General features: G+C 39.8%; 1 protein-coding gene across 1 annotated transcript in view; it reads right to left on the bottom strand.

Moving 5' to 3' along the window:
* RAB3GAP2 (RAB3 GTPase activating non-catalytic protein subunit 2) overlaps positions 1-26,685 on the bottom strand; it is a 102,957-nt gene that overhangs the window by 62,199 nt on the left and 14,073 nt on the right. The window contains exons 2-6 of the mRNA XM_008685680.2: positions 20,270-20,331; positions 3,199-3,322; positions 2,238-2,319; positions 450-497; positions 298-373 (exon numbers count right to left, since the gene is read on the bottom strand). Coding sequence (XP_008683902.2) covers positions 298-373; positions 450-497; positions 2,238-2,319; positions 3,199-3,322; positions 20,270-20,331 — 392 coding nt within the window. The remainder of the gene's footprint in view (positions 1-297; positions 374-449; positions 498-2,237; positions 2,320-3,198; positions 3,323-20,269; positions 20,332-26,685) is intronic.

Raw genomic sequence — 26,685 nt, 5'->3', positions numbered from 1 at the left:
TTGTTTTCTTACCAACAGACCTGAACAGGTATGGCCGGGCAAAGAGTGTCGTTTCCCCAACCATTTTCCACAGATATCAGATACTCTCTTTCGGAAGAATACAGCTTCTTTTCTCTATTGCTTCTACCAGAACTTTCCACCACAACTCCCTCCCCCCGCATCCCTGCTTCCACCCCCATGAAGCAGCAACTCCACATTCCCAGGCAGCAGGTAATGAGTCACAGAGAATATAATGGGGATGCACAACTAGATATTCCAGTCAAGTGGTGTTTTCTAACTGCTCAACACTCCACTCACCTCAGTGTAGAAGCGTACATAACCCGAAGTAAAGCCCACCACAATGCAGGTCCAGTCAGGACGCCCTGTGGAACTCCTGTTACAAACAAAATTTACGATCTTAATAGCTCATAAGTCAAAGCAAAGAAAACAAATACCTTATTTATCCTTACCTCTTTTGGCTTGCTAATGGGATACATAGAGCGCTGGTTACGCGTTCTCTAAAAACAAAAACAAAATCATATGCTTATCTAATGAATTCATCAGTTACTTTTATTTCCCTGTAATTTAATGTTACAGGGCAACCATTGGAAAATGAGCTCTGTGGACCAGTTTTATTCAAGGCATAAGTAAAAATTCAGTAAAATCCCACCATAAGTAGAATCATAAAAATCATTCACATAAGGGGCGTCTGGTTGGCTCAGTTGGTTCGGCATTTGACTCTTACTTCAGCTCAGGTCATGATCTCAGCATCGTGCGATCAAGCCGCACGTTGGCCTCCGTGCTGAGTGTGGAGCCTGCTTAAGATTCTCTCTCTCCCCCTCTGCCCCGCCTCTCTCCCTACCCCGCACGTGTGCATGCGTGTGTGCTCTCTCTCTTAAATTAAAAAAAAAAATCATTCACATAAAAGGTAAATGTCACATTCATTTGAGGTTAATAAAAACAGTATTTTTTCATTCTGTATTATCATAAAAAGCACAAGAGAAAGCAAAAACTTTACTGTACACAACTGATTATACACAGAACCGAGAACTAGCGGATCATCACCAGGCAGTCATTTCCTGCAGTTCCCCTCTCCTCTGCATCAGCTAAGCACTGACTGGGCAGAGCGTGGGAGGAATGTCAGTCACATCACAGGCAAACCAGATTCCTGCAAATACCTTATTCTAGGTATGAACTGCACTTCAACTAGTTGGCTTCTTCCTTGATATTTTGCAGAAATTGCCCCAGATAACCCATTTCCAAGCGCAAGCTCGGCCGGATGTTCCCTAAAAGATTCTTTTTGTGACATGTGGACTAGAAAAATCTGTCAGGAGCTTAGAGACTAAGCCTCAGAATTAAAATAACTCCTACTGACTGACTTTAATTTAACCTGTCAACCCAGGACCCATCACCAGCTTATTCAAGAAACATAAACACTCCTGCCTCATACATCATATTAGGCAATCATTGAACAAAATTAATCTTTTTGTTTGTTGTCTTTAAAGTAATGGAGCCATTATGTTTGCTTTGCATTTCTGACAGAAGTGAAATGTCTTCAAAATGCTTAGACAAAATGACTTAAGGAGAATGATTATCATTTATTTTGGTAAGAGCAGAAAACATTCCAGTGAGTATCTACGATGTGCCAAGCACATACTATGTGGGCTTCCACTTGGTTCTCGTTTATCCAAAGTCTGAAGTATCTTAATCATTCTCATCAGATAGCTTTCAGTCATAAAAATTTAAGTGAAAACAGTTTTTGGCTCCAGGTTCCAGGTTAGCAACTCCACCACGTAACTGCACTAGGGAACCACCTTACTGGGTCATTAAGAAACATGAATTTACCAACTTGCCTTTCTGAAGTATTTATGAGTTTTAAGAATTAATGCAGCACTGCCCCCGTTAAGTACAAGGCCAATGCTACCCAAGCAGAGAAGACAATGACTGCCTTTGACTTTTTGGCTAAATAAAATTACTAATGGAGAACACGGGAAATGACAAAATGTAGAAAGAATGGGATTCTCTCTGTTCTTTAAATCTCCTCTGCAAACAGGAGTTTAAAATTTTAAAAAAAGGGATCACATGAGTAAAATTTAAATTTGCTGGCCAAGTCATGCTCTACAACCTCTAAGTTGGGATGAACAGACAGATATTCCCTAACAGATACTCATTCCAGTGATGAAACTCCTCACTTATAAATCAAACAATTTCACATACACATTTAACATACAGAGAAACAAAAAAAAACTGCCACCTACCCTTCTTCAACATTTAAAGAACCACTCCAGCCAACAGCAAATTGCATTTCTTCCTTCCCTTTATCGCTGTATTTCCATTTTGCTGAAAAAAATAAGTTATCATATAAAATCACTTTAACTATAGTATACTAAACAGTGACTTCATGGTTTCCCTTTAGAATGAATACAGAATGTAACTGTTTTATATTAACGGGTTTAGGTCTCTTTACAGGTAAACACTGAAAAAATTTTATAAGATTTTGATAAAACTCGACCTAGGCTACTCGCCTTTAGTCTTGTCTTTCTCCAATTAAATTCACCTAACGCCCTAGTTCTTGCAGAATAAAGTTATTGATTCTTATATACCACCCCATCTGTTGTATTTATAAAATGACTTTCATCTTCAGATGACAGAGAACACTTTTCTATTAGAGCTATGCTATAGGAGGATACACCTGCTTTTTAAGACCATTCCACAGCCATTTAATATATGATCTGATTTTGATCAGTGAGGTTTTTCATCTTATGTAAACCTTAATTTTAATCTTCAACAAAAATTATGAACTGAAAATTTATGCCCCAAATAAGAAACTAGAGTCCTGTGAGTTTTCAAATTATAGTTGAAAATCACCTCATTCACATTATTACTAAAAAGGGGTCAGCAGCCTTTTTAGCTCTGACTGCTTCTTGCAAGAATTGGGCAATGTCCAGTTTGGCCTCTGATGTGCAACAGAGTTACAAAGTATCTGCGGTCAAGAAAAGAAAAATAGGGAGGAAACAAACAATAGAAAGAAGGACAGAAAATAAGACACACACACACACACACACAAACTGAAAGTGTTATACAACATGTGAAATAGACTATAGAATGCCACCATACAATGCATACAACATAAATAACATTTTTTCTTTCTACCTAATCCATTTCTGTCCTACTCTATGCATTAAAATAAAGTACACCGAAAATAATAAGAGTACTTACGCACTAGAAAAACTGCTTTTTGCCCTCGAGCTATAACCATAAGATCATTGGTTGGAGATAAGGATAAAACACAATCTTGCAGCCAGGAAGTTTTTTGTGTTTTGCAAGTATTTCCTTCTTCTTCCTGTGGGTAAAACTTCAATTACAGCGTATGCAAAAATATCGAAAGTATTGCATCTCAGCCTATCTGCCTTGAGGGGTGAGGGGGAACAAAAAGGAAAAGGAAATCTTCCCATTTCTTTTTAAAAGTCTCAGTAATATTCCTTATAAAAATGCATCAAAGATGACCAGTAAAGAAAATAGCCACCACAAACTAATCTGTTTTGAATATTAATGCAAAAAGTTTTAACATAAACACATATAAACCAGTAAGACAATAAAAGACTGTCACACAGAGATCATTCCAGGAATGATTCACTATTAGGAAATTCAGTGAATAATCCAATTCCAGAGACACCGCTAAAGTATCTGCAGCTACACAGCAAAGAAAAAAGCATCTGATGCTTATGGTTGTTGAATCTGTAAAAGTATCTGATAAACTTGGTACTTTTTCCTTCATTTGAACTGAAAGGTGTTTTCATTTGTAATTGAAAAACTATTTATAAAATAATTACAAAGAGGAAAATCCCCATGGTTCAGAATTCAAGAGATCTAAAAAGGTCTTCTTTGCAATGTCTCTCTCAGACTCTAGTAATCTAGCCTCCTACTTGTTTCCTCTAGAGACAACCAGTGTGATCAGTGTGTACGGAATTCCAGGGACACTTTGAGCACACAGAAACAAATACATGACTCCTTTTCCCCCCTTTTCTTATACAAATGGTGGCACATTATACACATACTTCTCTATACTTTACTTTTTTTCTCTTAACGTATATCTTAGACTTCATTCCCCATGAAGTTTATTTTTTAAAGGTTGCATAGCATTGCACTGTACAGACACACCGTAATTTATTTAACCAGTACCCTACTGATGGACATCTGTGAGGTCTACACTCTTTTGCCACTACGAATGATACAGTGAATAACCTTATCCTCTTGTCAGTTTGTGTGGGAGTGTATTAGTAGGATAAATTCCTAGAAGTGAAATTGCCAGGTCAAAGGTAATACGCATTAGTAAATTTGCTAGATATTTCCAAATTGCGCTCCACAGAGGCAGTATTAATTTATAATCTGACCAGCAAGTTCTGAAAGTGCTTGCTTCCCCACAGACTTTTCAAAAGATGCCTTAATTCTGGATCTTTGTCAATGTAACAGATGAAAAAGAGTATCTCAGGATACTGCCTTCTTCTTATTAATGAGAACAGGATGACCAGTCTGTTCCTTTTCTTTGTAGATTTCCTGTTGGGCTGCTACTCTTTTTCTTATTTGTATATATTCTTTACATACAAAGAAAATTGGCCTTTTGAACATAAGAGTTGTAATAGATTTTCCCAGTCCATAAGGTAACTTAATTTGTTCCATGCAGAAATTTTTTAATGTTATGCAGGTAAATTATCAATCTATTCTCTTATGGCTTCTAAACTTTCTGTCATGCAGACTCCTACCTCAGCCCTACACAGTGGCTCTTAGACTGAATTAATCAGAGGGAGATGGGGAGAGAGGGGAGGAGATGCAGGCTGTCTTCTTTCTTTGATTTACACACTTAAACTTTTTTAAAACTTAGCAAATAGGAATCAAATAGATCTGGAACCTTCTTCTTATGCCAGGTGAGCAAGCTAAGGAGGCTGCACCCTCTCCTGAAAGAAAGAAGAGGAATATTGGAAAAATTCCTGGTTTTATTAAAGCTCTATTTTTCTAAGGAATTTTGCTATCCAGCTTGCTGTCCTTAATATGTTCTTTTCTATATATAAATAAGGGAGAAAATTAATCCCCTAAAGATAAAACTAGTAAGGTAAAGGTTAGTTGTAGTTCATTTCTCCCTGGGCCTCTAACTTCTGTAGAATACAGTCTCTGTTCAGCCTGCACGCACCCAAGACTCCATACTGGCTCAGCTGTGAGCTGAAGGCAACACAGCCCCGAGTTCCCTCTTCAATAACGGAGATTCCAGTCGTACCAACTTTGAGGTTCAGAACTTTTCAAGTGATTAGAGTAGCTCTTCTTCAGGTAGGCGACTAGAAGCAGGGCAAGTCACACAGGGCTATTTAAGTACTGTGAAATGACATCGGGGGTGCCTAAAACTCTGATTAGTCTCTGACTTTAAAATTTCCATCTCAGTGCAATGAAAAAGAATCAACAGACTGCTCCAGAAAAAGGATACAGCTCAAATTTTAGCAAGTTCTATACAATCAGGTTTTTTTCATCACACTGCCAAAATGATATCAAACAATAGATCCTGAAAATTATCTAAAGTTACTTTCCATTAAAGCACATTATTTGTTTCTGTCCTGTTTTCAAAATAATGCCACTAACAAGGATTAGATCGACATGTTTATATTTGCTGAAAAGACAAAGAGTAAAAGAAATACAAAGATGCAAGGCATTTAAAGACTACCTGGTTCAAAACCTCATTTTATAATAAAGAAAACAGAGCCTGAGGGAGGTTTAAGATGTGCTCCCTGCCAAGAATCAGTGTCAGAACCTAACTAGAACCCAAGCCTCCTGACATTTAATTCAGGTGGTCTTTCCATCCCATCATCCTGCTTGTTCATCTTGGTCTATAGCTGTAACAGCCCTGGGAGAAGCCTGTCTTTGCCTGGGATTTGACTCTAGTCTCATAGTCCATGAAAGCCTTTTCTCAAAGGATTCCCATTACTTATCACTCTATCCCAGGTTAACCTTCCCACAGGACACTACTTGAACATGTGAGCCAGTGTATCCTTGAGACATTCCCCAGGCACTCTTTCAAAAATACTTTCCCTTTCTTTTCTGTCTTTCTGTCCCAAGTTCCAGTTCCTATCCCTCCATCCTACTGTCTTACCTTCTTTCAAACTTATTGCAAAGTCTTACTATTCTTTGCTACCTATTTATTCTGTGATTGCATTTCTCACACACTAGACTCCAAGCCTTCTAACGGGCCAAGCCTATGTTTGCTATTATTCAAGTCCACACGTCGCACAGCCCACTGACACACAGGTGAGTAGAAGCAGCATTCCCATGTCTCCCTTCTTGTATTTGCAAAGATACTGGAATCACCTTTAATCACTCTTGCACATGAACCTGTATGCCAATGAACAACTGATTCAAAGCTAGTATCCTTAAGTATTACATCCTTAAGTAATAGTATCCACTGGAGTGTTTTCCCTTAAGATTTAGCAGTTCAAGATTCTGGCTGACATACCCATGGAAAATACAAATTAGAGAGATGTAAGAAGGGACAAAATGCTACCGTCTTAGCTGGGCCTCGAACTCAGCTCTGTCTGCCACCATCCCAGCAAATGGACTACACGTGATCCCAGAAGCAAGCATGAATTTTGCCCCGTTAAGAACGAACCAAGATGAAAGCACGGGAAACAGCACTTATTTGGACACAAATTCAGAGAAACTACTCCACAATCACTGGTTACATGTCTAACCCCACGTAGCAACCTCATAAATGTACCTTTTTACTAATATGAAGCCAGAAAAAGAACCTTCTGATTAGCAGTCTACTTTCTGGCATTTCAACCATTTTGAGGTTTTACTGAAAGAGGGAGAAAAGGAAACTCTGTCACTCTTCACTGAATTTTCTTTTCTATGTCCTCTCTACCTCTCCATCTTTCCTTGGGACCGAGGGACTAAAAGCAGATCTGCCCTGTTTGCCAATCTCCCCCTCACACATGTGTCATAATCTCTCTCAGCCAGCTGATGGGATTACACGTATAAAGAAACAGCAGGAACCATAGACACCAACTGATTCAAAATCCTCATTGTCCAGAAAAGGAAACCAAGGCTTGGAAAGAGTAAGTGTATTGTTGCTAACCACACAAATGCCATCGGTAATAAATTTAAAGTAATACACATTCATATAGTCCTTGGATACTTTCCCTAGCAACTCTGGTTCCTTACCTCTAAAATCAGGGGACTGGACAAAGAATCCAAATAAGAGGAAGAATGAGGCAACAATTTGTGGGTCAAAATCCCTGAGGATGACCAGATCCTCAATGGCCTCACATCTTTCTCCCTGCTTTAATCTATCCTACACAACACGCTCCAGTAGGGCTACACACCTCTATGTGCCAGCCCTGTGTTAGGACCGAAAGATGAGAAAAGAGAATTCTTGGCCTTAAAATAGGCCTCCTTCCCTCCTCTGGGGAAGACTGATGGACAAATACACAGTAGTCAGTCAAGGGAACACAGGAGGGTCATCAGACCAGACTGGGGTTGGGAGGGTAGAGTGTCAACAACAAAAAAAATCCTCCTATTGGAAGTAACTCCTAAGGTAATTCCTGCTGGGAGAGTAGAAATTAGCCAGGTTGGGGGCAGCAGGAGAGACGGAGAGGAGGTGGGCATTCCCGGGCTAGTCCCCTGTGTCCTATTTCTCTAGAAAACCATGAACTCAACATATCTGAAGGCCGAGAGGCAAATGAGCCAGCAAGGAGCTGCTGTCAAAGCAGTGTCCGACAGTGAAAGGTAAAAGGGGACGCTGCCGCAGCAGGTGGGAGGGGACGCTGCAGCAGCAAGTGGGTGAGGAGGAGCTTGCATCTCCCTTGCCGGGGTCCTTACACTTGGTCTTGAGGATACCGGCAGTCACTGAAGCATTTTTTTTTTAAATAATAATCTTTCACTGAAGCATTTTTTGAGCAGTAAAGCTGTCTGGTCAGATCTGTTCTCTTTCTTGTGTGCACATTCTTTTTAAACCTTGAAGTTTTACAAGCAGCAATAAAAATGATTTTACATCCCAATTAATTTCAGTCACTTCCTCCCCCCACCCCTCCTTGTCTCCCCCTCCCTCTCCCTCCTCACTGCACCACAACGAAACAAACAAAAGTTGCCCAAAATAATATCTATGCTTACAACCTGGGATGTACTCCAAATTTTTAAAATTCTGTTTTGGGGCTCCTGGGTGGCCCAGCGGTTAAGCGTCTGCCTTCGGCTCAGGGCGTGATCCCGGCGTTATGGGATCGAGCCCCACATCAGGCTCTTCCGCTATGAACCTGCTTCTTCCTCTCCCACTCCCCCTGCTTGTGTTCTCTCTCTTGCTGGCTGTCTCTATCTCTGTCGAATAAATAAATAAAATCTTAAAAATAAATAAATAAATAAAATAAAATTCTGTTTTATTTCATTATTTTAAAAGTACTGGTCAAGACACAGTAAAGTGATTTCACCACAAGTCAAGATAAACAGTTTGAAATACATTGCTTGAAGCAAAGGTTTCTCAGTACTCTTGACATTTTGCGCAGGATAATTCTTCGTGGTACGGTAGCATCCTCAGTGTGACAACCAACACTGTCCCCAGACATTGCCAAATGTCCCTTGGGGGGCAGAACTGCCTCTGGGCTGAGAACCACTGCTCTAGGCGACAGAGGGTAGAAGCAAGGCTGGGGGATGGGCGAGGGAGCCCTGAATTAGACTGAGTTGATAAAGGAACCCCAGGTAGGAAAGCAGTCAAATACTCACAGCAGAAATACAAACTAAGGAGCGTGGGTCTGTCTGAAGTAGTTCCTGGGTCAGATTTTTCAGGGGAACCTCAAGTCTACGCAAAAGTATCTGGATGAAAGTACTGGTAGAGCAGAGATGAGGAAATCCCCTCTCCAGGCTGGATCCCAGTGAACTAGCACTGGGTCTACACGAAGCTTACACAAAATTTCCAATTCATCAAGACAGCTCAGGCAGGAAAGAGGGCCTAATACGAACGCTCTATGAAGTCACAAAGAGCACCAGCATACATTCAGTGGCTAACGAGATGCAAGCTCATCATCTTGCTTGCTACTGTAAGGGCATTTGCCTACCAGTTAGGTTTTCTGAGAACCTTCTCCACAGTAATGGGAACTGTAGTCACTAATACTACTCTTTTGAAGCTACTGATTCACCATCATTTGACAAGTTAATTCCCCAAGGCACACGTGAAATTAAAAACAAAAACAAAAAAACAAAAACAGCACTACCAAGGACTACCTTGGCTTTCTGCAAAAACCTAGCACCTACCTGGTCACTGAAGTTAATATTGAATTTATTCATTAGCTGTTTGGGGGATGGAAGGAGAGAATGTATAATTTTATTTAAATGTGACCTAAACTTCGAGGAGTTTTCTTTGAATTGAGACCAGTAAAAATGTTTCTTAATATGCACGAATATTGAAGCTACCACCAATGAAGATTATAAGAAGAATTCTGTCTAAACAACGAGAGCCGTAACACATATTTTTAAAAATTTATTTCTTTTGATTTTAAGCCCACAAATTTGTCAAGTGATTATTCTTTGACAACGCAGCAGATGGTAAGAAACTGCAGTAATTTAACAAGCCTTTCAATTATGTCTGGCCTCTACGGAGCTAGTAAATTATCACTCTGTAAACATAGTGGCAAATGTTTTTTGGTGTATCAGCTACTGCGGTGACTAGATGGCCATTGATGGAGCCAGAATCGTTTTTCAAAGGTTTCGACCTTAGCATAGTATATCTATCGTCTGCAATTTATACCGTCACTGTCATTGTGCTAACTTTCATAGACACGTTACAGTGGTGGCCAGTAAAAACCAGTGAAATCACAGAGCAGTCAGCACATTCAATGTAATTCTCATTTACCACCCAAATCATAGGCATAAAATAGTCATCTACAGTTCTTAAACCAAGAGACCTAAGTGCTGCAGCAATTCTGAAACAAATTGTAAATGATGCTATCCAAATGGGTTTTTCTTGTTTTTCTAGTTTGCTATTAACATACATAATGCTCAATGCTTCTCAAATTTTTTAAAGGTAGCAGACCTTTCATTCCCAAACAAAATGTTATACAAAACTTCAATATATGAAATAGATAAAAACAGAGATGAGTAGCTAGCTAGCTATACAGCACCTTGACAGAGACTAAAATTCTCAATGAAAGGTCTTAAGGTCTTTTCAAAATTAAAATGGGGCAAGGCAAGAACTCTTCCTAAATTTGATTACAAATCTGATCACAGATAACCCAAAGAAAAAAAATTTACAAATATAATTACAGAAACCTACAACTTTAATCTCCTTTTTAAAATTACTTTTCTTCCTAACCTTAGCAAGTTAAATTGTACATATATATATATACACCCATTTTTATAGAATTTTCTGTGTGCCCATTCATCCAATGACTCAACCTATACATAGCCACAGCAAAATGCCTGTATTTATAACCCTTTAAAGTTAATAATGATAATTATTCTTAGATGTTAGGAAATTGATTACTTTACTTTGTATTTTTCTGAAATACCTAAATTTTTTGTAATAAAGTATCATTTTTATTAAACAAATTCATCATTTTTAGAAATTTCATTTCACAAATAATTGCAATGAAACTCCAAACCTGAAAAACATATTCTCTATTTCCTGAACAATTGTCTTATACTGAACACTAAATCGATGTGTTCCCCTAGGCACCACAGGATATAGGAAAGTACCAAACAATTCCTGCTCAAAAACTTAATTATCTAGTTGGACAAACAAGACGAATAAGCAAGAAACAATTAGCACCCAGCATAAATCAGAATAGCTCTAAGAGCCAAACTAAATGCTATGGGCCTTAAATTGCTATTGGTGTTTATTTAAAAAAAAAAAAATAGATAATAGTACACATTCCCCAAAAAGATTTATAAGTGAAAATGTGAGATGACCAACCACACTCCTTTTTTTTTTTTTTTAAAGATTGTATTTATTTATTTGACAGAGACAGCCAGTGAGAGAGGGAACACAAGCAGGGGGAGTGGGAGAGAAAGAAGCAGGCTCATAGCGGAAGAGCCTGATGTGGGGCTCGATCCCAGACCGCCAGGATCACGCCCTGAGCCAAAGGCAGACGCTTAACGGCTGAGCCACCCAGGCGCCCCCACACTCCTATCTTTAAAAATGAAAATTAAAACACTGAAATGACATTTACACCAATCTGATTTAGCAATAATTACAGTTTGATACATACCAGGGGTCAACAATTTCAAAAAACACCTGAGAAAAGCAGGCCTCTGTTAAAAAAACAAAAACCACAAAAAACCACACTCACCTCTCATAGTCTTTACTTCTCGATATTAATAAAAATAGAGGTGCAGAGAAATGTTTTTACAAAATAAGCAAGAGCAATAGTCCATGATAAAAAAAAAAGACTGGGTCAGAGCTGTTCTCATTTCTGTAACACAGAGTAGAGAACAGCACTCTCATATTAACTCCTATTTGGAATACAAACTAGTCCAGCCTTTTGGAAGCACCATTCAACAATTTCTATTAAAATTTAAAGTACATATACCTTTTACCTTAGCAATTTCACTTTTAGGAATTTATTCTAAAGGAAAAGTAAGAATGGCTAACACTTACCAAGCACTTACTATGTTCCAGGTACTACTCTAAGCACATCTCCTATATTCCCGTGTTATTATTCCCACCGACAGGAGTGAGGTTGCTGAACTCAGAGAAGTTAAGTAGTTTACTCAAGACTTCCTAGTCATTAAAGGGCAGAGCTGGGAGGGAAATTCAGGCAGTTTGACTCCATCATGATGCAACCAAGATGCATGGCAGATGGAAAGATGATTAGCACTGCTTGTGATAGGAAAAAAGAAAAAAAGAAAAAGAACAAAAGCTAAATGTCCCTCAATAGGGGTATGGCTAAATAAATCACAGTACATCTACACAATGAGATCTTCAGTATTCCTTTAAAAGAACTTTATGATTTATATGTGCACATGTGGAAAAACCTCCCAATTACATTAACTGGAAAAAGGAAGGGGTAGAACATGAAGCCCACAGGACTTTCTGGTAAAGAGAGGAATAAACACGTGAATTTTAGCCTCACTCTCCCCAGACTCTCAACTCCACTACAAAGAACCAAAACAGAGTTTAAAGGCAATAACCACTAAGGGCAAAAAGAATGCGGGGGGTGCGGGGGAAGCCACAATTCTGAGAGCTAGAAAGCAGGAGCACAGGTGCCAACTGACTTCCCAGTCCCTAGAAAACTACCTCCTAAAAACTGAAGGGAGGAAAGAGGAGCAACAAGCCCAGCTGCACGCAGAACTGCCCACAGGCTTAGGAATGATACCAGGTGCCTGGAGAAGTGAGGGAAAGATGCGGCTAAAATCTGGAGGCCTGGCTGAAGTGGGTTTGAGCAGCAGTCAGGTCTCCAGACCCCTTCCCCCACCGCACAGTCAGATCGCTGTCCCTCCCTCCCCAGCAGAGGACAAGGGGTCCACCACTACGCCCAAACAAACAAGCTACCCTGGAGGAGTGCCTGAGGAGTGTGGATGTGAAATAAAATTAACAAGTCTAAGCAAGAGCAAAGAAAAGTGGTGGTTGGCTACAATGGGGAGACTAAAGATAGGTCTCCCTCAAACATTAAAGCATAAATAATGCCACCAAGGGGCGCCTGGGTGGCGCAGTCCTTAAGCCTCTGCCTTCGGCTCAGGGCGTGATCCCGGCGTTCTGGGATCGAGCCCCACATCAGGCTCCTCCGCCAGGAGCCTGCTTCTTCCTCTCCCACTCCCCCTGCTTGTGTTCCCTCTCTCGCTGGCTGTCTCTGTCAAATAAATAAATAAAATCTTTAATTAATTAATTAACTAATAAAGCAAGCAAGCCACCAAGACTGAGCCTGGACTACTTGTTGATCTGTGGCCAAAACTGAGGAACTATTTACATTCACCTTTGTTGGCAAACAATCTTGCAACTGCACTTTTCATGCTAGCAAACCAATTCACCAGAATCTACTAAAAACAAATTAATAGCCATATAGAGCCAAAGTTTTGAAGCCCCCAAAAGAGGCAAAGGGATTTTATTTTTTAATTTTTTTTGAAGATTTATTTATTTTGGAGAGTAAGCACAAGCAGGAGGGGCCGGGGGAGAGGGAGAGAGAATCTCAAGCAGATTCTGCACTCAGCCTGGAGCCGGATATGGGGTTCAATCTCAGTACCCTGAAATCAGACCTGAGCTGAAACCAAGAGTCCAATGCTTAACTGACTTCACCACCCAGGCGCCCCGAAGCCAAGGGATTTTAGAAACAGGAGGAATGGCAGAAAGAAGGGTCGAGAGAGTTACATGGAAAGCCATAGGCTAGACCAAGATTTCTGAACTCCAGGACAACTGACATTTTGGGCTGGACAACTGTTTGTTCTGGAGGGCTGTCGTATGCATTGTAAGATGCTTGACAGAATCCCTGGCCTCCATCCACTTAGATGCACCTCCCCCCAAGCTGTGACAACCAAAACTGTCTCTAGACACTGCCAAATGTCTCCTAAGGGGACAAAATCTCCCCCCAATTAAAATCACTAGGCAAGACCCAGCTCATATTAATGTTAACAGGAAGGTCAAGATTTTATTTATTTTTTTTTTATTTGAGAGAGAGCAAGCAGTGGGAGAAGCAGAGGGAGAGGGACAAGCAGACTCTATATTCAGCACAGAGCCCAACCAACCCAAGGCTTGACCTCATGACCCTGAGATCATGACCTGAGCTGAAACCATGTCAGACGCTTAACCAACTGAGCCACACAGTCACCCCACAAAAGTAGTATTTCTAACAGTCAAATGCCAAAGTCCCAATGAGAACCCACCTTAGTAAGAAGCAGCTCTGTAGCCACTTCCCCCTTTGTACAAGAACCTAAAGCATAATTCCAGTATAGCTTGAGTGCCCTCCTTTGCCTCTGGCCAATCTGGTGTTTGTGACTCCTGTGTGGTGGACGACACCAGAGTCTAATGACACTAAAGGAAGGCAAAATATTCTCCAGTATTATCCCAGATTATTAATGTTCTAAGAATCTCTAATCAGGTCATGCTGTATCCTGTATTTCTCAGTCTGTAAACAAACATTTCTCTGGGGCCCTCTATCTGGCCAGCATGCTTTCCTCGTTAGTCTGCTACATCAGATAGCAGAAGGTGGTACAGTACAGTTTACAGAGGCAAACAGATGGAACATACTCTAACGTGTCTTTTGAATGGAAATTTTCCACACTTTCTACCTTAACTAAGGGCCTTAACCCAGAACCTTCTGTGCTTCCTGTTCCAGAAACCACTGCCAAGCAAATCCTTGACTCTGTACTTCCTACCCTTTTCACTTAACACACCAATGAAGGAAAGCTCATTACCCTACCTTACAACTAAAATTAAATTAAACCTTATCAAGCTTCTTCCTTAACTGCCTCGACTTCCGTGATAGCATGAGGCTAGGCAACATATCCCCCTCTAACCACTTCTTTCCCAAAGCAAACAAATTATAATCCAAACTGAAAGCCCTTGAAACACTGTAAAAAAACACTACAAAGCGAATTACTATTTATTATAGGATCATTAATTGGTGGATGTTCTAGTACAACCATCTTCTTTTCCAATTTCTCCAAGCAAGACACTACCTCTCATGATGTCCACTTAAAATTAAATTAGTAGAGAAGAATATTTTTTTGCCCTTTTTTCCCCCATCTTGAAAGTCTGTTTGCCCCTTTAATTCTTTAGCATAATTACTTACGGGCAAGTAGGACTTCCTTAACCTTATTCTTTGCACTTGCACACATAAAAGTGATGCCTGACGTGGATCCGTTATTTGGGGCATTTTTACAGACTCAACTGTATCCTCTCAAAATTCATGTGTTGAAGCCCTAAGCCAATGTCCCTGTTATCTGGAGGTAAGAAGGTAACCAGGTTCAATGAGGTCATAAGGGCGGAGACTTAATCTGACAGACTGGTTACCCCTGTAAGGGGAAGGGACACCAGGACTCACTGCTCTCTCTTTGCACATAGACGACAGGCCATGTGAGGACACAGTGAGAAGGTGTCCATCTGCAAGCCAGGAAGAGGGGTCTCACCAAAAACCAACTCTGACAGCACCTTGACCTTGACCCTCTAGCTTTCAGAACTGCGAGACGACAAATTTCCGTTAAGCCACCCCGTCTGTGGTGTTCTGTTATGGCAGCCGAGCAGACTCATACAGACACGCAATATCTACAGGAGAAAGACATTTGTCCTCTTCTCTAACTGAAGCCATCCTTAAAGGTCCTAAGCCGACCCGTGTCACGGATGTACACGCTCTTGGACGTGGTGGCTACTGCTGATAAGGATATTAGAACATGTTTTCTTCATGGAGCACTTATTACAGTGGACATCTCAGAATCACAGAAAGCTAACGAGCCTTCTCCTTTCTTAACAAAAAGCCTTGTCCACACTGGTTCCAAGTCTTTCTTTTTTTTTTTTTTTTTTATAATGATTTTTTATTATATTATGTTAGTCACCATACAGTACATCCCCGGTTTCCGATGTAAGGCTCGATGATTCATTAGTTGTGTATAACACCCAGTGCACCATGCAATACGTGCCCTCCTTACTACCCATCACCGGCCTATCCCATTCCCCCACCCCCCTCCCCTCTGAAGCCCTCAGTTTGTTTCTCATAGTCCATAGTCTCTCATCCAAGTCTTTCTGATTATAAAAGCCCTCCACTCTTTTCTGCCATAAAAATAAGAAACTACCCTCAAAGAGCTATAGACCTGTGGAGATAAAAAAGCACCCTGAAGTTTTGGAGTTTTCTGCTGGATGCGACAACAGCCACTTGGCCTCCAGGTCAGCGTCCAGGGACAGTGGCTGCTGCTGTGCTCCACTCTGAGCTAACCTGCCTGGGGTTCATCTATACACCACCGCAGCCCCCCCAAAGACCAAAACACACCACCTCTCTAATGTCAGATTCCTCTCCTCTGCTGGTCATGAGGACCACAACCCAATGGTGGAGAACCCTATCACTGTTTTCACAGTTACAGCACCCTTGACACAGCCATAAATTGATTTTGAGACCCTTCTCTTGTCCCAATACTGGCCTCATCTTTAATGCAGACAAGACCAACCCGTGAGACTCTCAGGGCAGGCAGGTATTGAGTTTGCTGTCTGTTCCTAACAAGGGACAGTGGAAAGTTCCCTCTCCGTTCTGATGCGGTGGCTACATCTCTTACCTTGACTACAGCATGCAGTTCATACATCTGCCAAAATTTACTCTGATTCTTGTTACACCTCTAGAGCTGGCTATGCCTTTGGAGTTGTTCATAATCCTAGACAGCAGTAGAAATAACAGAAGTCTCTTACCTCAGCTGTGTTCACATTTCTAATAGCCCTCGTATAAAACGTTTTGCTCAGCAAAACCTCATACTGATGTTATGCGTGGACAGTTCTAGATGATGCTGCAGCATAAGGCAGATGTCATATCCTTCTCCCTGACCACCCTGTCATTTTTGTTCTCATTCACCAAACAGTCTCCCTTAACAAAGACACTGTCTTATTTTGAGGACAGGATACAAATTCAAAGAAGGACTGTTAAATACAGCAGGATCATTTTAACATCCAGATTATGTCTCACTATCACTATCCTGGGCCACTTTTGTTGTCATTCAAATACCTTCTCCTTCACCATGTATGTAAGATCATGACAAGGTACAAGGGTTCATAGGAGGATAACAACAACAGTTAGGAATGACTAGTATACCCAGAACTGTTGTCAACACTTTCACTTGCCGTATTTGTCGAATCTGATCTGTGAGCAAATCAGTTAAGACAAAGAGAACAACAAGCTACCCTCATCCATCCCGAGGGCCATTTGTAAACATTCAAGTCTTATCCAAAAGAAGAAATGTGCTACATGTAAGGTCATGTGTTTGGAACGAATAGAAGTATATTTCAGCTCTTTACTGAAACAGTTAAAAGGTGTTATTCCTAGATTTGGGATATTCGTGCCAATAAAAAGATGGCACACCTTCACAGATTTAAAGGAAGTCTGTTAAAACATACACACCCTCACCAGGAATCATTGTCCACATCACCCAGAATCAGCTGGAACAGCGGCGCATCAAAATGAAATACTATAAGATATACTGGCCCATGACGTGAACAAGTATGAGAGGCACAACTAATAAAAAGACCCGCTACAACCCACTCCACAGAGCAGCGAAGATGAGCTTTCCAAAACAGAAACAGATAGTGTGGCTTCTGGTCACATTAAGAATAAATCCCAAATCCCTAAAGCCTTACCTCGGGCCTATTGCTTCTCTGACCCCAAATTGCAGTTGCGCTAACTTTCTGCTGTATTAGGTTACAATGCCATAGGAAGTGTCCGCTTCAGGAAGGCACACTGCTAGATGAGCCAGAAAGCAGGTCTACGACACCCAACAGTCAGCTAACCCCCTTCAAGTTAGCAGAGAAAATGTGGCAGACGTTCGTGAGGGAAACTAGCCTCACATACAACTCCTCAACTATGTCACTCACAAGTAACAAGCCATTCCAGAAAGAACCAATATGCACAGCAGACTGATGTGGGCCTCTGGGTCTGTAGACAAGTACCATAACTCAGCACCAGCACCATCTTATACAGTAACAATAACCATCCCGGGGGAACCTCCTCTGAGATTACAGATGCTTGTGTCCACTTTAACATGCAATGTCGGTGAGGTTTATTCCAGAAAACCCCAAACTTACTTGGGAGCTTGTTGTATTACTTACAATAGTCACTAGCGATAGGATTCTAGAAAATAAATACTAAAAGTAAATATGTACCCAACACCACAGGAAAGTAGCTGCTAGTTACACTACTCCGTTCTGAGAAATTCTCAAAGCACAGCCATCTTCCCCTGAGAGGTTGGCTCACTTCGAGCCATGCAGAGCCTCCAAACTTCTTTACGCATACCTCTCCTCTCCCTTCCTTCCACTCCCCGTTCTCGCCACAGCTGAACTAGACCGCTGGTGGTGTCTGGCCAGAGGGCAGCACTGAGAGGTAGGCTGACATCCCACACACTGGCCTGGCATAAACACTATGCCCCACTCTCTGCAAATATCCTATATTGGACAGTGATGAACAGACCCCATCAAATCCTCATATGAGCTCTGCGTATGAAACAAAGAGGAGAAAGAATCTAAGACACATGAAAGATACAAATAACAGCCATGAAACAGTCTAAATTGTGAGTAAGCAGAAGCCAGTGAGTCGTAGTAAAAACAGAGTACCGCTGAGTCTCCATGTTGACAGAGCACTAGAGGGGCAAGCAACGAGGTGTTTGTTTGCTAACGTGATGCCGTAACCATGTTCCTTGAGCTACATTACATCCTATTCAACGCATCCCAATTCTCCGGGAGGAGAATGGTTTCCTCTTCTTAATCTCCCCTTGGAGCTTTTCGATAAATCTGTATGACGTTAGCATGCTTGGCTTCTTACAACATGATGCTCCTTCATTTCTCCCCCAGACCTATTCTGGTAGTCTTCCCAACTCAATAAACCACACGCCATCCACCCAGCTGCTCAAGCCAAGTATCTGGGAGGGTTAAAACAACAACAACAACTAATCATGGATTTTCAAATATTGACAAAAATGAAGAGAATGGTACTTATTACCCGGCCTTGGGGGTTATCAACATCTTATCAAATGTTTTACCTACTCCCACCATATCCCAGATCAAAGAAGTTATTCCCTGATTTTTATTTCTCCCTTCAGCTCTCACAACCAACTTATAGGAAAGTCTTACTGTTATTTCTAAAACTTATCCTGAATCCATCACTTTCTCATTTTCACTGATATCACCTTAATGTAAGCCATCATCATTTCTGAACTACACTAACATGACAGCCTATCAGGTCTCCCTGCTTCTGCTTTTGCTCCCTACTTCAATTCCAAAAAGCAGCCAAGAATAACTTTCAAAATGAGAAATCAGCTATGTGTGGTTTCCTACCACATTTAGAATAAACTCCAAATTCACAAAGCCTTATATCAGGCCTGTTTACTTCTCTGACCCCATCTCGTAGCCACTCAGTCCTGCCAAGCCACGCTGGCCTTCTTTATGTCCTCCAAACTCCAAGCCCAGTCCTGCCATAGGGCCTCTGTATGAGCTGTTGCCCTGGCCTGCAATGCTCTTTGCCAGATCTTCACCTTGCTGGCTCCCTACTGTCTTTCAGACATCAGCTCAAATGTCACATCTTCTGAAAAGCCTTCCACCCGAGCTACTGTAGTCCCTTGATCACTAACTACCACATCACCATCTGAGTCCTCTATGTAACTCTGATTACCACCACTTGATAGTTTTATCTCTCTTTTTGAAAAAATTTCTCTCTCCCCATTTGAGTGTAAGTTGCTGGGAACAGGATGATAAAACTTATCCAATATATAGGTTCATTCTTCTTTTTTCATAAAAATCCTGATTTTGTTCAGATATCAACTTCTCCCTTGTGCAATCACGGGCCTCAGGAGAAGTGGACCCTTTAATCCTCCAATTCCAGGGAATGGCAAGACTGAATGATGAAAAATCTGATATCCCTTGCCAGTAACTAGTTCAGAAATGGGTGTCTGGCCTTACTCTGGCCAAGAGATATAGGCAAGGTTCCCTAGAGGCTTCTGAAAAAGTTCTTCCCTGCTCCTGTAAGATCACAGAAAGCCCTAGTCTTTTTCTCCCTCTGGTCATGAAGAAACATGGCAGCATACCCCACTGAAGAGAAGAACAATCTTTATGATGAAGTCGACACCACGATATATGCAGAGGAGACAGAAGGAAAGAACTTACGTCCTTGATGACACACAGTTGAATCTCCTGATCAACCAACCTATGAGTCCACACTACCCTGACTTCCTTCTATATGAGCTAATGAATGTCCTTGTGATTTAAGTCAGTTCAGGTTAGATTTTTCTATTATCCACAGGTGAAAATACATACAGGGACTTCATGTACCTTACTCATGGCTATACTTGCAGCTCCTAGAAAAATGCCTAGAATATGGTGGGCACTTAACAAATATATGTTGAATGAGTAAGTGGAGGAGTCTAAAATAGTAACCAACGAAGAAGAAAGAATCCTAAAGCAGTTATTCTCTGTTTAGCCTCCTTAACTATCAAGTCATTAAATCCTTAAGAAAGGTATCTTCTCAGTACTATTAAGGAAGCACAAAGATGTTCTTAATGAACATGTCAACCTAACATTGGAATATGTCACCATCATTACAAATGGAAAATGACACTTTCAACAAGCATGCATACATTTATAAAGACTTACAGGTTCTTGGGGTTCTGTTTCTTCCCATGCTCCCCAACCATCATCTTCCCAGTTTGATTTACCTATTATTAAAAAAGATGAAAAGTGTTTACATAAATACAGAGCTTGAAATATTTTACTAAACATTTTCTCTAAATTGAACCAACACCTGCTATATAAATATTATATAAATATGTATTATATAAATACAATGCTAGTATTAAGGAAGAGAAAAAGGTTAACCATATAATAGAATTTTGCTATAAGTAATAATAATTAGGAAGCATCTGGCCTGAATTTCCAAATCTATGTAAAACTGCAAGTTATTCAGATCTTAAGACATTGGACATCAGGTTTACCCACATTTAAACCAAACCACAAAAATGAATTTTAAAAATCTTTAAAATGACAAATATTTGTTGCTCAGACATGAGACAAATATACACAGTGACAAAAACACATCTAAAATTCCACACAGAGGTCCTCATGTAACTTGTTTTCTCATAAGACAAGGTTTCAATGAAAAAAAAAACCTGAATTTTGAAACGAGAGGTCTACGATTTCTAATATTTTCCGATACTCTGTGATTTCCCACACATGAGAACATTTTCTCAGATTAAAAGATAATGTTCAACAAACACTGAAACAAGGAATTAAAAACCTCATAGGCATGGAGATTATGATCCCTTACACTACTCCTATTACTTGTTTTTCTATAATTATCTTTGAGTTTATCTCTTACGCTCTACCAGAAAAGGAGTAATAGAGCTATCACTTTTTGAGCAACTACTCTGAGACAAACATTAAATATTTTATATATATTATCTCAAACTAAATTAAAAAACAGATAAAGTTGAAAGAAAATGTGAAAAGAACAGGCCCCTGCACAACTATATATTCAGGCCCCAGAATCAGATTGCTTAGGTTCATATCCTGGATCTTGCACTTACCATCAAGTTACCCCATATCTGAAAGCTTTATTTATCTCCATAAAAGCATGGAAAACAGAAGTGCTTACATCTAGTAGGGTTGTTACTAGGATTTAAATCAAAGAGCATACCTAAATCCTCAGTGCCTGACGCATAAGTTCTCAATGCCTATCTCAAGATTTAGCCATTAAAATACTACCAAATATAAATAGTGTATTTAAACCAATCAGCCTCAAATTTCTAGCGAAGAATCATTTTAAAGATGGAACTGAACCCGAAACCTAGGATGCTTACAGTAAGAAGGACACAAATACAACTTTCAATTATCTATAAGGTTTTAAAAGTTGCTAAAATGAATTACATATAGATGATAAGAAAGTTAACAGTCTGGTACGTGGAATCATTGCTCAATTAGCTTTGTGATAATCTTCTCATCTTCGGTACTCAAGTATCAGGTAACTACTTCCTAACATGCCAAGCACCCTGCTGCCATATATTAAGTCCTAAAACAGCACTATCATCTGATTAGCACTGCACAATTTATAGAAGATTTCCATATACATGTCAATTAAACAAGTTAACAAATACTCTGTTAAATACAATGCGCCACGCGCTGTAGTAGGAATGGAGAAAAATTCAAACATATTCCTTGTCCTTAAAGATTTTGTGATCTAACGTAGCAAACACATAACTCTAGTACACGGTGTGTACTATAACAACTACCATAAAAGGGATGAGTGAGAGAGATGACAAAATACAGGGAGGAGTCACCTTAAACTAAGTCTTTAAAAAGCAGCGAGGAACTTTTCAAATATACTTGAAAAATAGGTCAACATGAGCAAAGGCGAAATGGGGCAACTCACATATAGGAGTTATCCAGCAACAACTAACATGTATTCAGCATTTCTATGTGTCTAACTGCTTTACAGACATTAATTCACTTAAGCATGACAAGGATTCTTTATCATCCCCTCACTACAATGAGAAAACCAGATTACTCAGTTTATACAGCTTGACCAAGATCACAGAGGATTAAATGGCAGAGTGGGGTTTGAAATCAGGGCTTCCGGAGTTCCAAAGCCCGGGCTCACAAGTGTTCTGCTATACCTCCCCCTCCTACGGCTTATGAAGAGGCATAAAAATTAGGAAACATGGGGCTTACAGTTAAGGCCAAAGCAAGATTATTATGTATTATTTTAAAATAGAAGCATTCCCTCGATATCAAGATTTGGAAGTTTTTTTCATAACTTGGAAAATTACGGTTTGTTCTTTGGCAATCTAATTCACTTAGGCAATTTCTTTATTCTGCTAATTTTTCCATGATTCCGAAAACAACTGCTTTATTGTGGGCTGATGGCAACTAAGCCATCCCATCTACAGAGTTTTAGAAAATGCTGTTTTTCTTGTCCGAGAAAGCACTCTAAAATCCGTGATTCAATTTTAATATTGCTATAAAAAGAATGTAACGAAATAACACAATCTCAGAAAGACCATGTAGAATTGCAAGCACTTCACAGGGTCAGCTAAAGATTCAGTCACTCACTCGTTCATTCATTCATTCAACAAACATAACATCTTTTGTGTGTTGGCCACTGTACTAAGTGCTGGAGAGACAAAAGCAAATAAGCCTTCAAAGAGCTTAGTTGGCGCACATAACCTCTGCTGAACGCTGTATGATACTATGAAAAATGTGTTATTTCTCCTCTATATTAGAATAAAAAGTACCTGACTCAATTCACAAATGACTCATACGATCCAACACAAGAGCAGCAATTTGGATTTCCGGCCCCTGCAGAGACACAGGATCTGTAATGCCATAATTCAAAACATCCAGGAAGAGAAAGACCTTGAGAAATACTTTCTTTATATAAGATACTTGTGTTCACGAAGGGTTTTTTCCATTTCTCAAGGTCCCTGACTGAAAAATATCTATTAAAAAGAGAAAAAGGGGACTTAATCAGGCATCTCCTCCTATCGTGGGAATACATTTTCTAAAGAAGTCATGGTACAAACAGAGTTGAAAGGAAAGTGAAACAGAACTATTAGGAATGTTAAAGATGTGTTTGAAGGTTGGTCTGGAATCCTAAGTCTATTTATAATACTATAAGAAAATGCATTCTAGATTCTAGTCAACTTAAAAAGGGAAAAGATTTATTTTATTTTATACTTTATTTATTTATTTGAGAGAGAGAGAGATCAGAGAAGGAGAGGGAGAGGGAGAAGCAGACTTGCCGCTAAGCAGGGAGCTCGACATGGGGCTCAATCCCAGGACCCTGGGATCATGACCTGAGCCAAAGGCAGACCCCTAACCAACTAAGCCACCCAGGCGCCCCAACATTTTTTTTTAAAGGGAAATATTGGCAAACTGGGCACTACCCTTATGTCTATTTCTACTCTGTGCTGGTAATATAAATTCTGCAGCCTCCTGAGGTCTGTTGAAAATCATTTGATACTATTTTGCAGGCTGCTATTTGACAGCTATTGCCAGCTGTTAAGAAGTGTTGGAATCTTCCTGGGGCGCCTGGGTGGCTCAGTCGTTAAGCATCTGCCTTCGGCTCAGGGAGTGATCCCGGTGTTCTGGGATCGAGCCCCACATCAGGCTCCTCCGCTGGAAGCCTGCTTCTTCCTCTCCCACTCCCCCCGCTTGTGTTCCCTCTCTCTCGCTGGCTGTCTCTATCTCTGTCAAACAAATAAATAAAATCTTAAAAAAAAAAAAAAGTGTTGGAATCTTCCTACTGTACCAAGGTTATTTCTTATGCCTTCAAACTATGCAAGCAGGCCAAGCACATTATTGGGGAAAAAAAAAAAGGATGGTGTATATTAAAAAATAGCTGATGAATGTCTAATCAAGTTGCCACTTAGGTAAACAATTTTATTCAGGCAGACTTTCCCTCTGATAACTTTTCTATGAAGGCTGGTGTTCTTCAGTTAATCCCATTATCAGTGTTTTTTTTTTTTTAAAGATTTTATTTATTTATTTGACAGAGATAGAGACAGCCAGCAGGAGAGGGAACACAAGCAGGGGGAGTGGGAGAGGAAGAAGCAGGCTCCTAGCGGAGGAGCCTGATGTGGGCCTCGATCCCATAACGCCGGGATTACGCCCTGAGCTGAAGGCAGACGCTTAACCGCTGTGCCACCCACGCGCCCCTATCAGTGTTTCTTTAATTGATCCTTAAATCAAGGTTGTGGATAACAAAAGCAATGTATTTAACATATATTTTTAAAACTGTGCATTGCTTCATGTCAATATGAACCATTACTTTAAGACCTTAAGATCTATAAATTCTACGTACTTGTGACAAAATAACACTAACTTTTTATCATCACTTACTATAAAGAAAAACTAAAAATAGTTCACCATGATTGTCTTAGAATAAATAGATTAAAATTACCCTGGCCCATAGTTTTTTTGTAACATTTTTGTAACTTGTAACAAAATCACCCATAGGAGATTTTAAATTTTAATACCAAACTGTGGTATAACTTAAACGGTAAGTCAGTTTAACAAAGTGTATTATAGAATAAGGGCACCAGAACATAACAACTCTTCGGGGTGGTTAGGATCCAGTGTAAAAATTCCAAACACTCACAAATCACTAAATCATAAAGCCAATGGCACTTACCCAGTTTGCTTACTGAGCTAAGTAGCACTCATTTCAGTCAAAGGCTAGACTAAATTATAAGGTATTTTTAAGTGTTCTCATTTATTAAATAAGTAGTATAATACCCAATCTCTGAAAACCAAATCTTTAACTGTCATCAACTTCCTACATCTTTTATTCTGCTGAAGTCCAATTCAACAAAATGGATCAGAAAATTAAGAGAATGAGATTCACATTCGCCGCCTTAATAAAACCAGAGTTACGGTCTCTTCTGCAGCTTCCTCTCTCTAGGTAGCCTTAAAAACTCTGCAGGATTGGCCTCACCCTGCAAATCTGAGGCAGACAGTCCATGGATCACTCTAAGAACACTATCTTCAAAGATAAACTTTAATGCCAATCTAATCTGATCCTAAATATCCTTTTTTCCTTTGCCTGCCACCACCCTTCTATTCTTTCTCTCCAGTTAGACTCTACACTCATTGCAGGCACTTAGCAGCACTGTCCAATAAAAACATAATGCAAGCCACACAATTTTAAATTCACTAGCAGCCACATTTTAAAACTAGAAAAAAACAGATGAACTTTAATAATAGATGTTATTTAATATAGCACAGCCAAGATACCATTTCAATATGTAATCCCTGTTAAATTACTCATGAGATGTTTTACTTTTTACCCCATACTAAGTCTCAAAACCCAATGTGTATTTTACACTTAGAGCACATCTATTTGGTCTAGCCACATTTCAAGTGCTCAAAAGTGTATGTGGCTAGTGGCTATAGTATGAGACAACACAGGTCTAGGACAACTATTAGGTCTCTGGTGTTAGGTTGTTCAGGATGGATATCCAGTTCTACCCCTAAAGAGTTATATGATCTTGGGCAAAATCTCTTACTGCCTCAGCTTCCTCTTTAGCAAAATGGAGTTAATAACTGTATTTACTGGGGAGGGGGGTGGGGAACTGCGATAGGCCGGTGATGGGTATTAAGGAGGGCACATATTGCATGGTGCACTGGGTGTTATAAACAAATAATGAATCATGGAACACTACATCAAAAACTAAGGATATACTGTATGGTGACTAACATAACATAATAAAAAATTATTATTAAAAAAATAACATTTACTTCATATTGTTGTTAGTGTTACTATACCCAAAGCACTAGCAACAGTGCCTAGCATATAGACACTCCTAACGCTGTTAAAATTATCATTCTCCATCAAGTGGGATTTATTCCTGGGATGCAGGGGTGGTTCAATATTCACAAATCACTTAACATGACACATCACATCAATAGGAGAAAGGGTAAAAATAATATGATCATTTCAATAGATGTAGAAAGGCATTTGACAAAGTACAACATCCATTCATGATAAAAGCCCTCCACAAAGTAAGTTTAGAGGGATCATACTTCAACATAATAAAGCCCATATATGGAAAACCCACAGTGAATAATGGGGAAAAAACTGAGAGCTTTTCCCCTAAGAGGAGGAACAAAACAAGGATATCCATTCTCACCACCTTTATTCACCATAGCACTGGAAGTCCTAGCTACAGCAATTAGACAGAATAAAGAAATAAAAGGCATCCAAATTGGTAAAGAAGAAGTAAAACTCTATTTGCAGTTGACATGATACCATATACAGAAAACCTGAAAGACTCGACTAAAAAACTACAACTGATAAATTAGTTCAGTAAGGTCACAGGATACAAAAAACCACATACAGAAATCCATGGCATTTCTATACACTAATAATGAAGCAGCCAAAACAGCAATTAAGAACAATCCTACCTACAATTGCACCAAAAATAATAAGATACACAGGAATAAATTTAACCAAGGAGATGAAAGACACGTACTCTGAAAACTATAAAACATTGATGAAAGAAATTGAGGACAACACA

The sequence above is a fragment of the Ursus maritimus genome, unplaced genomic scaffold (assembly GCF_017311325.1).
Source record: "Ursus maritimus isolate PB19 unplaced genomic scaffold, ASM1731132v1 scaffold_2, whole genome shotgun sequence".
In the NCBI taxonomy this organism is placed as follows: domain Eukaryota; kingdom Metazoa; phylum Chordata; class Mammalia; order Carnivora; family Ursidae; genus Ursus; species Ursus maritimus.
This window is presented reverse-complemented; position numbering and strand designations above follow the sequence as displayed.